Source organism: Paramormyrops kingsleyae, chromosome 4 (assembly GCF_048594095.1).
Source record: "Paramormyrops kingsleyae isolate MSU_618 chromosome 4, PKINGS_0.4, whole genome shotgun sequence".
In the NCBI taxonomy this organism is placed as follows: domain Eukaryota; kingdom Metazoa; phylum Chordata; class Actinopteri; order Osteoglossiformes; family Mormyridae; genus Paramormyrops; species Paramormyrops kingsleyae.
This window is the reverse complement of record NC_132800.1, coordinates 8,111,283-8,127,040: the sequence shown is the minus strand read 5'-3', so window position 1 is coordinate 8,127,040 and position 15,758 is coordinate 8,111,283. Positions and strand designations below refer to the sequence as shown.

Genomic DNA, 15,758 nt, shown 5'->3' with positions numbered 1-15,758 from the left:
ACAGATCCTCCTCTCTGTACAGTCAGTGGGTTCACTTCGAACACTCCTGCAAGGACAGTATGAAAATTACCAAGCTGATTAATTCTCACTCCCTCTTGCACCATTTATACACATTAATAAAACGTCAGTACCAGTCAGCTGTAGGTTACAGTACTTCATTAAATATATAAAAAATTTGTGGCACGGACACCAGACATGGTGATTGCAGCAATAATAAAGAGTCACAAATGGTTGCTGATTTATTGAATTGAATGATCATTGTTGACACACCACAGCACACAGTGCACAACAACAAAATGTGTCTGTGGCATTTAACTGATATGTGACATTGTGACATAGCAGGGGGCAGCTAATTCAGTGCCCGGGGAGCAGTGCTTGGGGGCGGCACCTTGCTCAGGGTACTTCAGTGGTGCCTTTTTGGTTGGGTATTCAAACCAGCAATCTTCCAATTACAAGTGCACTTCCTTAACCATTAAACCACCACTGCCCACAAACACAACTCTACTTGGACAGAGCCTCCAAAAATACTGTGAAGTCATCACTATCCCTCTCCATGGAAATTTTTAGTAAAAGGCGAAAGATTTATATGGGATGAAGAGAGACCCAAGTCGATATGTCATACTCACAGCACACAGACACTGCCCAACGTGCTGAACGTCACATCTACTCTCACTACACATGGTGGCACACACAATGATATTTACAACAATTAACATTAACGCTACACATGACATTAACATACGGTACAATAACAACACAATGATAAATACACAGAGCTATTTACATTATTCATGCTATTTACACAGCTGGCACCGGTCCAGCAGGCCACTGCACTGCCCGACAGGAATCCCCAGTGCTACACTGCCCCCCTTCTGGGAGGGTGACCCAACCTGGTACCCCCACAAAGTCCTGGTAGCGCTCCAGATAGCGCTGAGCCCTCTGTGGCCACAGGACCCCAGTTTTCCCACCGTCCTCCTCAGTTCCAGCTGCTGGGAAACTCATCCCAGGTCCTGCTGATGGTTTCTCCAAGTGGGCCAAGGGTTGGTATGGAGCCAGCTGGTCTCAATGTAACATGACAGCCCTGCTTCGGAGATTCACTTCAGGACCTCCTGGGGGTCTCTCCAGTGGCTGTCCAGCTTGGGCAACCCCCCCTTTTTCCTGATGAGGCAGGACATCCAGAGTCCCCAGGTTGGAAGACCTGTCCCCAGCAGCGGACGTCATAGGCTCACCTCTGTCTGGCTCTGACCACGTCCTGATGTTACCTGGCCAGCTCATGCATTGTCTGCACATGGTCTTGGAGATAATCCAGTCCAGGTGTGGCCGGCAGCTCTGGCCCAGGGGGTGAGCCAAACACCAGCTCTACCGGGGTCCACAGCCTACAGCTATACATGAGGGAAGCAGGGGTGCAGCCAGTGGCCTCCTGCACGGCTGCATGATAAATCCATAGAACCAGGAGAAGGTCGGTGTCCCAATCATGCTGGTGCTCACCAATGAGGGTTGCCTGCTGGGGAGCTGGGATGCGATTCAGCCTCTTCACCAGCCTGTCACTCTGCTGATGGGGGGGGGGGGGGGTCTTCACACTACCCTAGCAGCCAGCTGACCTGTGATTGAACCCACTTGAAGTAGTTCATGACCAGTATGTAGTGATTCCCAGGACATCTACCCCCACGTGCTCCACTAGGTACAGCTGGAGGGCAGACTGGGACTGCCAGCTAGGAGCCCTCTGAGTCGAGCATCACTGCAATGCAGGAACATCTCAGTGTCCTGCTGGCAGCCCAGCCAGGTGAAGCGCTGCCACAGCTTCCTCAGCATCTTCTCTACCCCGTACTGCCCGACCCGACGGCTCCGTGCACCGACCTCAGCATGAGAGAGCACAGGTGTTGCGCCCCCTTCAGGCCTTTGCTGGGCCCAAGTTAACAAACACTAGACGGGGGCCCTGAGTTCACTATGGCGTCTGTCTGTAGGCTATATGCTCCCTTCAAAACTAACCCAGGCTAACATGCCCACCCTAAATACTTTTGCTGCTAAATTTAAGAACTTTACTACAGTACATAAATGATAATATGTAAAAGAAAAATATATACAGTGTAAACAGTATTTACAATAATTCCCGCTCTATTATTTCCCACTCAAAAACCTAAGCCAGCAAATTTTTTGTTCTGTGTTTGTGTTAATGTTACATACTGTGGAGTTCAGACATCTTACCATCATTAACTGACAGGTAAATCCATGTTCCCACAGCTGAACCTCTGCTGATCTCCACACCACACCAGTAGCAACCAGAGTCCCCAGTTTTCAGATTGTTCATGGTCACAGTGAAGACTGACTGGTCAGGATCATCTTTGATTGACACTTCATCCTTCTTCTGTGGAGAGTCACTGCGTACTATGGGAGAACATAGATCCGAAGAATAATTTTCTCTGCACCAGTATTTCACATGTGTTTTATAACTGTCTTCATAGGAACATGGGATGGTGACAGATCTTCCACTCTGTACAGACACCCGTCCCACTGAGGACACACTGTCAGCACCTGTGGGGAAAACAACCAACTGAATTTTTGGCATCTCAGTATCTCTAATTATTATTCTAGTTTATCAGTTTGTCCCACATGGAAAGAACCTATATGAGGATATATGCGCATATATGAAACCTATATGCAGTATATATGCATATATATGATAATATATATGCTGCATATATGCGTATATATGCCACATATAGGCAAAATTGAGGTGCATATATGTGCATATACAGGCCATATAGGTCTCCTGTATTGCTTCTTTATATCCACATATAAGCCCTATATGTACATACAAGATATGTCTCCTATATAGCTCATGGCAGGATCTGGTCATTTTAGCTCATATCTCACTTTGGCAACTGTCATACATGATGCCTAGCTCATATTTTCTATTATCAAGGCAATAACTAAGAACTAACTAAAAAATTGGTATCACATGTAATTGGCATGTTATGGAATCTAACTATGGCAAATAAGTGAGAGGAGATGGAAAGCTATGATGTCTACACGTTTTCCTGAAACATTTACTATGCAGTCCCATGAAACATTTACTATGCAGTTGTATTTAGAAGAACATTTCTTTTTCACGCCAACCTTCGGAGGGAGAGGGAGAAACAGAGGAAAAAGAAAAACCAATTTAATGGTGACAGTGGCACAGATGGGAGAGCGGGTCGTCCTATGATCGGAAAGTCAGGGGTTTGAATCCCGGCTCTTGCAGGTGCAGATTGTCATTGTGTGACAAGACACTTGCTAAATGTAAATTAAAAATTTGAATTTCTACATTTTGGGCTTTTATTTATGTTGTCTAGCAGCTATGAATTTTAATAATTTTAGTAATATATAGGTGAACATATAGGTGCATATATGCACACATATATATATATGCAAATATGTACCTATATAGGTACATATATGTACGCATATATGTGCATATATGTACATATAATATAGGAAAACGGCCAATTTTATATATGTCACATATATTAAAAACCTATATCAAAACCTATATTAAAACATATATGTTTATATAGGTTATTTCCGTGTGGGGTGTAACACTTGTTACACAGAGAGATGGGTTTAAGAGGACAGAGTAGATAAAATAGCATTTTGCCATAAGAACAAGGGAAAGACACAGGAAAAGCAGGTGTGTTCTAGGGGAGGGGCACTCAGCTATCATTCCCATCAGGGGCACAGAGCCAAGGTCCACATCATTTACTGACCAGGGATGGGGGGTGATTATGTTTTAGTGCAGAATTTGCCATTTGTGCAGCCCTGTTTTAGTGTCTGAGAGGAAAACTTCTCTGAGGTGGTACTTCCCCCTCTGTTGTGACCATGCTGCCCTCCCCAACACCCAGATCACACAGTGCTGTCTAGCTGAACTGCTCCGGCAGCCTACTGTCCTACTTGGTCTGGGGTGACTTCCTGTCAGAAGGTGGGGGGGTCTGTGCTGGTGGTGGATCAGTGTCATTCTTACAGTCGTATGGCAGGTTTTGCTGAAATTCTCTTAGGAACACATTACACTTGGATTCCCTGTTACTTTAATTAATTATGTATACTTACATCCACAAATCTTATTTTTTATGATTAATTTCCTGGTCAAAACATATATAATATAATTTTGTCATACTGTTGTCAGTATGAAATTCACTCCTGCCTAAATCCCTGACATAAATTTGTATGTAGAATTCCATGCTATCAGCGTATATGAATTTATACACACACCAGCCACAAGACAGAATAAGACCATTCCTGTATACTGCTGCCACATAGTGGACACAAAGAAGACTGCAGTCATTTGTATAATAATAATAATTTATACTTTATTAATCCCCATGGGGAAATTCTTTTTATGCCTCCCTCAACTTGCTCTTTGTAGAAGCAAGTTGTCCGCGAAGGGCAGCCACCCGTAGCGGCGCCCACCGCAGACGTGCTGAGGCTGGGCTTGAGCCAGGGACCGTGTGATTACAGGCACACGGCTTAGCCCACTGAGCCACACGCTGCCTAATCATTGTTAGTCCACATTTAGTCTCCGCACATTACAAACAAGAAGTGACAAAACCATAACATGTCATCCATTGTTTTGCATGTAATGAAAAAAACATCATTTAATAAACATTTACTTGTTCGGCTTATTCATGATTACGGAATACTGTGAGTATTTGATTTTACAATAGGATAAACATTCATCCATCCATCCTTCAGCAGCCTATCCTGGTCAGGGCACCAGTTAGGGCTGAGCGATATCATATCGATATGATATGGCCCAGCCCTAGCACCAGTCATTAAGAATAATCTCTTGTCACGATTTTATTTTGCGTTCCGTAGCGTACAAATCCAGTGATCTTCAGTACTTTCCATTTTCATAGACTAACTGCAGAAGTAGTTTACAATGTTTGACCACCTGAGGGCTGACATTTTGATTTACTATGTTTTTACGTTAAATGTCCATATTTCAAATGCCCGTCTCCTCCCTGTCAAAGTCCTTTATAAAACTGAAATAAGAACAATGAAAATATTTAATAGAGTAGCTGGCTGGATGGAAATAAGTGTTATGATTAATAAGTTCATATGCCAGGGCACCCACAGACAAGCTGAGACTATTTATTATTATTATTATTATTATTATTATTAATATACCATAATGATTTTATAATGGAACTGGATCAGCTAATACAGAATACAACTGTAACACTGGCCTTTGCTGTAATTATTAACCACTGACATTCACTCAGTCCGCACACCTTTAGTAACAATCCCTGCATGGAAGAAAAATGCCTGAAATAGTCCTTAATGTATGACAATAAAACCTACATTTTACATTTTGCAAACCTGTGGATTTATATGGATATATGCATAACATATGGCTGGAGAACAAGAATGGAGCGGCAGTCGGATCGGTGCGGCGTCAGCAGTTATATGTTGTTCCGATCTCTCATGGTAAAAACAGAGCTGAGTCAAAAGGCAACGATTTCTATTTTCCAGTTATATCTACATTACAACCCTCACCCATGGTCACCAGCTTTGGATGTTGACCACAGCAATGAAATCTTGGATAAAAGTAGCGGAAATGAGCTTCTTTCACAGGGTGTCTGGGCTCAGCCTTAGAGATTGGGTGAGGAGCTCAGACATTCGGGAGGAGCTCAAGGTAGAGCTGCTGCTCCTCCGCATCGAAAGGAGCCAGTTCTGGTGGTTTGGGCATTTATCTAGGATACCTTTTGGATGCCTCCCTGGGGAGGTGTTTCGATCATGTCCAACTGGGAGGAGACCCCGGATAGACCCAGGTCACAATGGAAAGATTATATCATGTGGAGAAATTATATCGATAATAATCTGAGATTATATTATGTGGAGAGATTATATCTCTAGGCTGACCTGGGAACTCCTTAGTATCTCCTCAGAGGAGCTGGAGGTGGTGGCTGCGGAAAGAGAGGTTTGAGCATCTCTGCTCTGACTACTGCCCCAGTGAACCAGATGAACGATGGAGAATGAAAAGATGGATGGAATGGATATATGAACATACAGCTCTGGAATAAAAAAAGAGACCACAGCAACATTTTTAGTGTTAAAATAGCCGGCTCTTCTGGATTCTTTTCTCTGATATATATCTGCATGGTGATGCTGTATCTGTGCATCATATGTGTATCTGTATGTAGGACTGTGACACCATGTGATAGGATATCGGGTCACGTTGTTGGTCACCTCCACCCTTTGTTAATTATATTTTAAGTTAGTCTGCATGGGTTTTCACTTGGTGCAGTACAGGTTACAAGTGTGTGTGGTCTGTAGGTTCAGGGTTTTAGTTTGTGTTGCTGTAGTGGGATAATAAACTCCTGGGTAACATGTCCACCTGTGTGCTCTAATCAGGGCTCTGCTGAGATCGTCTCCCAGTATAAATCAGCATCTCCAGTATCGAAATTTAGTTTAACTTATTTTTCAGTTTTTGGGAATGCATCTGTGTAAAATATACATTTTTTTTGTAAACTCCAGCCTGGGTCTTCCCTGCTTCTCATTGATGAAGGGCTTCTTCCTTGCTTTGTGGGTCTTTAAGTGCTTCTAGAAGTTCTAGCAGTCCTAAATATTTCTGATTCTTTTTGAAGGTCACCTGCTGATTATTGAGGGACTGTTGGATAAGTTAGTGGTCATCTCCGGTATTAGAAAGTTGCTTCTGCGCTCTAGCAGACTGGTTTTTGGTCATTGCCAGAGTCGCCTGCTTCACCTTGTTCTTGTGAACTGCTGTCTTAGAATCTTTGAGCTTGGATGCAACCTGCAACCAGGATTTAAGAAGGTAGATGGTGGTCTCATAATTTTATCCAGAGTTGTACAGTATATGTACTTGACTTTGTCTGGGACCCTTGTGCAGATCATGCCCCATACAGCTGTTGGATCCACCCTGGTAATACCCTGAGAAATGCACCCCCCTCCCCCTCCAAAAAAACTGAAACTTGGGGTCATTAAGCATTTGTCTAATTGAATTGAAATGCAAGCAATTCACAGCCAGATTTTAGGTCGATACTTACGTTCAGTGCTGGTTGTGGTTGTAGTTCTCTGACTGACGCTAATATGAACTGGGATCTGCTGGTATCCATTATCACACCAGTACCAGCCTGTGTCCTTCCTCTCCAGTCCCCTCATTGTCACAATGAAGGCTTTCTTTACTCTGTCATCCCTGATCAGGACAGGCCTCCCATCCAAACCTGAAGACCTTGTTATACAGGAGCCCCCCATCCTACACCATGACAGACTGTAATGGTCTCCATAGCGACACTGAATACTGACACTGTCTCCTTCCACACTCGTCACCTGCTGTTTATCCACAGACAGCCCTGGGGAACCTGAACACACAGATTAGGAACAAACACTGTGATATCTACATTACAATAAAATAGTGATGAATATGAGCCAGTTATGTTAATATTATACAAATGACAAACCAAATGACATTTCTTAACATATTACAGTGGAACCTCGGATTATGAGTAACACGGTTTATGAGTGTTCCCCAAGACGAGAAAAGATTTTTAATAAATTTTGACTTGGAAACCGAGCAAGTCCTGGTTTACGAGCGCCAAGTATCATCAAAAATCATATGGCACACATGCGCTCCTTGATTTTCTTGTTTTTACGTGCACTCAGCTTCAAAACAGGAAGTGCATGCGTGCGCTTCTTGTTTTGACACCGAGCGCACGTCATCACAACTGAACCAATGGTTATTGAAAATTTTGTAGAAAAGCACCACCTGAATAAGGGCGTAGCAGTGCGAGCGATGAATCTGTTTAACGACAATGCAATGTCCACATTTTTGCGAAATCGAAAAGGAGGCAAAAGAGGCTGTCATTGGATGGGTTCCTTGTTAAAGTCGCACAAACAGAAAAAGATTCCAGTGAGCCAACAGATAGCAGTGATTCCGTTAATTATAGTGAAAGTCGTCCTACAAAATAACCCTCCTCTTCTCCTCTCTCGTCTCCCTCACACCATCCACGATTCTTTTCAAAGGTACTGTAAAGCGCAGGTTAATTTGTTTTATGTATTTTTACTTTATATTTTGTATTAATAATTTTTATATGAATATTTTTGAGTTGTGGAACGGATCATATGAGTTTCCATTATTTCTAATGGGAAAATTCGCTTTGATATACGAGTGCTTTGGATTACAAGCATTTTTCCGGAACGAATTATGCTCGTAAACCAAGGTACCACTGTACTTATCATATTTTACCCCTGAAGTAGCCCATTTAAACTGACACTGTTATTTCTCCCAGGTCTCATTTATGCTATTGATGTATTGATCAAAAGTAATATTTGGTCCCTCTTATATATTAATGAAGTTTTAAAATATTGAAATAGAATGTTTTCTAAAACACTTTCTCCTATGTTTGTATTAATTTCCTTCCTTTCTATCTGAATGAAATGTTACATACTGAGCATCTCATTGGCTACAGTCTGCAGTACAGACATCTTACCCTCAGTGACTGACAGGGAAACCCATGTTCCCACAGCTGAACCTCTGCCGATCTCCACACCACACCAGTAAGAACCAGAATCCCCATCTGTCAGATTGTTCATGGTCACATTGAAGACTCGCTGGTCAGGATCATCTCTAATTGATGCTTCACCCTTCTTCTGTGGAGAGTCACTGCATACTATGGTTGTACATGAACTCCAGTCACTCCCTTTGCACCAGTATTTCACATGTGTTTTATATTGGTCTTCATAGAAACATGGGATGGTGACAGATCCTCCACTCTGCACAGACACCCGTCCCACTGAGGACACGCTGTCAGAACCTGTGGGGAAAATAACCAACTGAATTTTTGGCATCACAATGTTTCTAATTATTAGTGATAACATGTACACTGTAAAACCTAACAGTACTTAATAATAGAAGTAAGTTAATATAACTTCATTTTGCCTAAAAGTTGGATTCACTCATTTCCACTAAATTGACTTAACTCAAAAATTAAACCACTCAGACTGAGTAGTAACTCAGTTCTTTTGAGTATACTTTAAGTTGGGGTGATATAACTCCAGTTTGTTGCAGTATTTCATTTCCTCTGAGTTGACTTCATGATCACTACAAGCAATGAATCAGTCCAAATAATTATGTTCCTTTAAAATTATATTAACTTAATAGTCTTGTCTGTAATCATTTAACTGATTAGTCAACCCACACATAATTAATCAACATTCAGTCGGCATGGACGTTGTGTGACGTGGGTCTGCGTGTGGGAAAACAAACTGCAATGTTGTGAAAAATTGTGCAAAAAATCAGACACTTATGTATTTCAGTCTGATGTGAAGTCATGCTGGATCATCGGCGTGGCCAGACCCATTTTACTGGGGCGCGTTCTAAATATAAGGCGCACGTTCTTCACAGCAAATGTGCCAGTGTTAAATTAACACTGCATGGTGTTTATATGGGTCCACACCATTCAGTGTTACTTTTAACACTTTACAGTGTGCAGTGAGTGTTGTTTTTACAGTGTTAATATTTATTAACTCTTATAGTGTTCAATTTACAACATGGAGTGTTAAGACAATGTCTCCACCTCTTCCCAACTTTGGAAGCCCATATGGGTGGCACACAAGTACAAAATGGGTGGCCCATATCCGCCCCATTTTAATATGCACTCTCATTTGAACGCATTCAGCTGCTGTGTTTTACTAACCCACTATAATAAGAAAGACTCAGACCAACATAGCCTTTTCTCTTTTTATTCAAGTTCGACTCTTGATAACCAAAGAACTGTGTTTATGTAAGTTAGAGAACATTGAAAAACTATTGTTATAAATGTATTTATTTAAGCATGAATACAATAGGTTTCTTCAATCAGAATAAGAAAGAACTGGTCAAGCTCTTCTGAGAACCGCCTGTGGTATTAAAGCGAGTGAAGAGTATGGCACCAGTCACCAAACACAGATTATGAAGCTAGACTGTGTTAGACTGCATAACATATTTAGCAGGGCTGAAAAAAGGTGAGAGCTATCTTAATGGTTGAAGGAGTGTATTTCCGCTAAAGCAGATATAATGGGTGGTGGCCTTTTAGACCACAACTTGGGATAGGAGAACAAATCAAATCACTTTGCTTATTTAATATTCAGATTTTCATTAAGCTTCATTTTTGAAACCCACCATGAGCGAGGCTGGTATGGCACTGCTAATAGTCTTTACCACATTTTGCTATTTGTTTTTCTGGGTTTATGTGTACTAGTTAGTCTGAGTAGTGTAGTTCTTGTATATATTCCCAAAGAAAACACCTTGAAGTACTTATGGTCTGGATGCTTTTTCTAGAGAATATACAATGAGAAGAGGAACAACATGGCTGTTTTTCCTTAGCATTTTCATCCCAGCCAGTGCCTTTTCTAGTTAAACCATAGAAGATAAACCATCTCACCTAGTCACTAGCTAGCAGACATGAGCCGCTTATGTGGTTTTTGTTCTCTTGCCCAATTCATCACAATCGTGGTGAATTAAAAAACAAAAACTGTACTGTGCCATGCTATGCAAATATACATCCTGCACCATTGGTCTACAGGGGAGTGAGCGGTACCAGGAGCTGCACAGAAAAGGGTATCACAACTGCCCTAACACTTTTACAAACAAATGGTAATCATCCCAGGACAGTACTGGCAATCAAACACACCCCCACACAATTAAACTATAAACCACTCAGGGAGAACAAGTCCTGTACGTCTCCGAGAGGTTTTCATTTGACTTGATGTCACCATTCTATAAAACCACACACCAGAAAAATACCACCAGGACCACAGCTCTCTAATCTTCAAGATCAGTCAGAACTCAGCCATCAAAACTTCAATACAAAATAGCAGTAAGGTCCTTTGTGGTCAAAGTCTTTCTCATGACAGTGGATAAATCTGGGATGGCTCTTCTGATCTTCATGACTTCTTGTGCGCATATTAAAATGGGGCAGATATGTGGAGGTGGAGACTCATTGACAACACCCTATGGTGTAAATTGAACACTATTAGAGTTAATATAGATTAACGCTGTAAAAACAAGACTCACTGCACACTGTAAAGTTTTAAAGGTAGCACTCAATGTGGACCCATTTAAACACCATGCAGTGTTAATTTAACACTGGCACATTTGCTGTGTAAGGTTTCCTTAAATGAACTGAGTACCCACAACTAGGTTAAAAGTTGTCACAACTAGAATGTAGTAATAAATCTTAAAGAAAGAAAACTGAGTAAATAGAACTTAAATAGTAGCATTTACATAAGGAGGATGTATTTAAGTTGTTACTCAAGTCATTTAAATCAAACTAATGAATGCAGCTGATGCTCTTAACTTGATTTAACTAAGTTGCTTAAATTATGAATACTTAAGTTACTTTTACTCAATACAATAATATTTTAACTTTAATTGTTTGAGTTCATGAACTTAAATGATTTAAGGCAATTGGTTTTCTCAAACAGTTTGAGTTGAACTAACTAGTCAGGTTTTACAGTTTATTGATGCCAAGAGCTATAGAATTGATAATATATCCATTGTTGAATGTTAATTGATATATAAAAAAAAATTAGATGTATTCTTTGCCATATTCTACAACTGCATAGGAAAGCTTACTTGTTCAAACATAGTACAAAGTATAACTATCAGTACCGAAATAAATATTAACAGACAACTGATAGACATGCAGCACTACCGAGAAATACCTTTGTGAAACTTCTGACATTACAATTCACAAACTGCACAGGTGTAAATAGTATTATAGCTGGATTTAGCTATTGATGATGAGGATGGTTTGGGGAAAGAAACTGTTCTTGAATCTAAAGCCAAAATTGTGACGCTGTGAAATATCCTATGAGACTCCAGGGTTGAGACCAGCTTGTGGTCGCTGTGGTTTGGGTCCTGTGATGCACTTTGCTGCAGCAGTGGTCAATGTATATCCATGCAATGGATGGAGGTTGTTAGGGGTGATGCTAGATCCCTCTATTTTAACCAGATTATATAGAAAAGATGTAAAAATCAAATCTGTGGATTAATGAAAGTTACATTATAAAAGTTAGTTCTGTTTAAATCTGACAAAGTCCATATTGCAGAGACCTGCATGATGCACCTGATACCACATGATAGTTTCAAATCCCGTGACCCTTTTGCTGTAAATCTACATCTTCTGAGGAATCATACAATAATATCTCATAAGATAAACTTAATTGATCCTAGTTGGAAATTTTGCATGCAGCAGCAAGATACATAAACTGCAAACGCGATCAGAAGGTTGCCAGGTCGAGCCCCAGCTTCAGCAGAATAGTCACGTGTCCGTGGGTCCTTGAGAAAGGCCCATAACCCCCAGCTCCAGGGAGCCACACATCGGCTGCCCCTGTGCCATCAGCCCTGAGCTATGGAGAGCAAGATGGGGGGAGGCAAGAAGAAGATTCCAATGTACCTGAACTCATACTGTGCAAATGGCAATTAATAAAGGATTAAACATATTTAGTTCATTCATTTTCTATATGCTTATCTAGTACACAGCTGGTACAGTACAGGGAGCATGGAGCTGATCTGAGGCAGCACAGGGCACAAGGCAGGGGAACAACCAGGACAGGATGCCAGTCTGTCACAGGGCACAAGGCAGGGGAACAGCCAGGACAGGATGCCAGTCTGTCACAGGGCACAAGGCAGGGGAACAGCCAGGACAGGATGCCAGTCTGTCACAGGGCACAAGGCAGGGGAACAACCAGGACAGGGTGCCAGTCTGTCACAGGGCACAAGGCAGGGGAACAACCAGGACAGGATGCCAGTCTGTCACAGGGCACAAGGCAGGGGAGCAGCCAGGACAGGATGCCAGTCTGCCACAAAGGCAGGGGAACAACCAGGACAGGATGCCAATCTGTCACAGGGCACAAGGCAGGGGAACAACCAGGACAGGATGCCAGTCTGTCACAGGGCACAAGGCAGGGTAACACCCAGGACAGGATGCCAGTCTGTCACAGGGCCCAAGGCAGGGGAACAACCAGGACAGGATGCCAGTCTGTCACAGGGCAAAAGGCAGGGGAACAACCAGGACAGGATGCCAGTCTGTCACAGGGCACAAGGCAGGGGAACAACCAGGACAGGATGCCAGTCTGTCACAGGGCACAAGGCAGGGGAACAACCAGGACAGGATGCCAGTCTGTCACAGGGCACAAGGCAGGGGAACAACCAGGACAGGATGCCAGTCTGTCACAGGGCACAAGGCAGGGGAACAACCAGGACAGGATGCCAGTCTGTCACAGGGCAAACACACACAGTCATTATAGGCATTTATAGAGTCACTAATTCACCTGAACCACGTGTCTTTGGACTGTGGGAGGAAACCAAAGACCTCACATGTAACCAGTATAGATACAGGAAGAACATGCAAACTCCCCACAGAGAGCTGGGCCAGATACTGAAACCACAAGCCTGGAGGTGTGAAGCCCCCACGCTGCCCCCAGTCTCTACCAGCTAGAGGTTAACTAGCTCTCCAAAACTGCTGTAAAGTGAAATACAAGCAGGTTTAATCTCAACCCCTGAAAGCCAATTCATACTTCACTTTTCTCCATGCACTTTCAGTAACACACAGGGTGAGGTGATATAAATTTCATCAAGAGTTTACGCCAGCTGGCTGTGAATGGTGCACATGTAACACAGGTTTTTGTTTGTCAGAGATCATGCATATCGATGCACATCGACTGTGCTTGTGTAGGATAATGGACAAGGTGTTACCAGCAGGGAGCAGCAATGACTTTCACAGAGCAGAGGTCAACCAAGGAATAGCAGAGTAGTATTGTTGTAAGAGGTGAGGAGGTAGCTCCATGTCTATTTTTACATTTTTACTATCCAGAGAATTTATACTGTCCAGACATTATACCGCGGTATATGGTATTTTCAAAAATAACACTATTCTGCCCAAGCCTCTGCTAACAACTTTAGAACTATTTGTAAAAGGTTTACCCATTTCACTACCCTACTTGTATTTGTTTGTTGCAACATGTCTGCTCTCTCCTGGTCTGCTGGAATATCACTGCCATAGGCACCGACTGCATCCATCTGCATCCACCGATAAATGTAGCATGAACACAAGCTGCTGCGCGCATGACTGTCTGCAGCCTGAAAGCGCACATGGAAAAGGGAAGTATGAACTGGGCAATTGTAGGCCTCACAGAAGATCAAAGGATGCAAGAGACAAGGGCATTTTATCTGCACTAACACTCTTTGCACTGTTTGATCACTAAAGAAAGACATGACAGTAGTAGCCTGAATATATAGATATTAAATCTATATTATCAATAACCTGTTACATGGTGCATTGATATTTAAAATATTAACATATCAATTACAAATATCTTGATACAAACACCCAGGGGAGTTTGTAGCTATTGAAAAGATCAGGGACTAAGTGCAGTTTACCAGGGGCTTGAGTTTTTTTTTTTTTGTTTTTGAAGGAAGATTGGCATCGGGGGTGAAATACTCGGGACTACAGCCCCAACTGATCTGACCTAACAACGGCCACACAAATAACCATAAGCATCCAAAAAGTATTCACAATTTCTGAGACGTTACGCAAAGCAGCTAAATATTTTCACAATTGACATTTTGCGATTTCTCCTGACCAGATCTCCATCCTGATCTCCAAACTGTACCTGACAGTATGTGGAGAAGCAGGAGAGAGATCTCTACTCAGTTCCACTGTAATGAGTGACACTCACCTGTGAGCCCAGCAATGAGAAGAAACAGGAGCATCAGAGGATCCATACGTGTGTGTGTCACGGAGCCCAGATCTGTGGAGAGTGACAATCACTTCCTCATCCTCTGTACCTTCACTGTTTCTATCGTTTCTATTCTTACACACAGCAGGCAGAGTGAAGGGGGAGTGGACACTTTAAGCAGGAAGTGACAAAACCACAAAGCTGAATGTTTAGCCCTTCAGAAAGTCAGACCATTGTTAATGGTCTATAGAGAATAAAATAAACTATCAATGCATAGACTCCTTCATTAACCAAAAAATTCTGCATGAATAAAGAAGACTTCATGAATTAGAGTTACTGTGTATTTATATAATATTCTAATAAGACCTACGATTTAGCTGGATCTCCCTGTTGCCTCAAATATTTATCTCTGTTTTATCATAGTTATTTATCAGTAATATAATTATCTAGGTCCTAATGCTGGAAGCACACAGAGTAAAGTGAGGTAAACCATCAACTGCACGTCATTCCATTGCAGGGCACTGGAACCTAGAGAAATGCCATGTGATCAGAGGAAGCCTGCAAACTGCACACAGACACAGTCATGGTCACATTCAAAGCCAACAGTCAGGAGTGCTGAGATAGCAGGTGTATTTGTCAGATATCTACTATCATGATAAACTAAAGTCACAGAGGGTCTTTGAGGAACCACAGCACCAACAGAGGACATGGGCTCTTGACAGTAAGGCCTCAAAATCCACCAGTTCAGTGCTGCAGTCCAGTTGCTCTTAGTTGCAATTGCAGCCTAAGAATAAAAATCTTCAGCTTGCCTACTTTCCTGTGTTAAACATGTGACTCACAGCTATTTTCTGTGGTTTCACAAGTAAACTGAAATGAACTACGAGGTATTAAACAGTGATGTCACCTCCTGCCTGCCATGTCTGCCTGACCCTCCTGTCTCCTCCCTCACGTGGCCATGATGGGCCACAGCTGATGCTCGTTAGTCTATTTATACAAGTACTTGTTTGTCTCGTCATTGCTAGTCTGGTGATTAACATCACTTC

At 42.2% G+C, this 15,758-nt stretch overlaps 1 protein-coding gene and 1 non-coding gene across 2 annotated transcripts; both read right to left on the bottom strand.

Moving 5' to 3' along the window:
* Positions 1–497: 497 nt before the first annotated feature.
* LOC140590442 (U5 spliceosomal RNA) lies at positions 498–611 on the bottom strand. Its single transcript, XR_011991276.1, has one exon. It is a non-coding gene; the product is annotated as a U5 spliceosomal RNA (small nuclear RNA).
* A 483-nt stretch (positions 612–1,094) lies between these two features.
* LOC140588974 (polymeric immunoglobulin receptor-like) lies at positions 1,095–14,781 on the bottom strand. Its single transcript, XM_072711631.1, has 6 exons — positions 14,716–14,781; positions 8,484–8,807; positions 7,041–7,355; positions 2,248–2,385; positions 1,263–1,428; positions 1,095–1,158 (listed from the first exon to the last, which is right to left on the bottom strand). Exons 1-6 carry the CDS (start codon positions 14,759–14,761, stop codon positions 1,095–1,097), a joined length of 1,053 nt encoding a protein of 350 aa, XP_072567732.1. The 5' UTR covers positions 14,762–14,781.
* Positions 14,782–15,758: the final 977 nt, after the last annotated feature.

Bases quoted from the DNA above. Each gene is read 5' to 3' on its own strand.
- LOC140588974 (XM_072711631.1), bottom strand. From the start codon at position 14,761: ATGGATCCTCTGATGCTCCTGTTTCTTCTCATTGCTGGGCTCACAG. The intron at 8,808-14,715 runs GTGAGTGTCACT...TTTTCCCCACAG, and splicing joins TCTCATTGCTGGGCTCACAG to GTTCTGACAGCGTGTCCTCA. The intron at 7,356-8,483 runs GTAAGATGTCTG...CTGTGTGTTCAG, and splicing joins TTCCCTGTCAGTCACTGAGG to GTTCCCCAGGGCTGTCTGTG.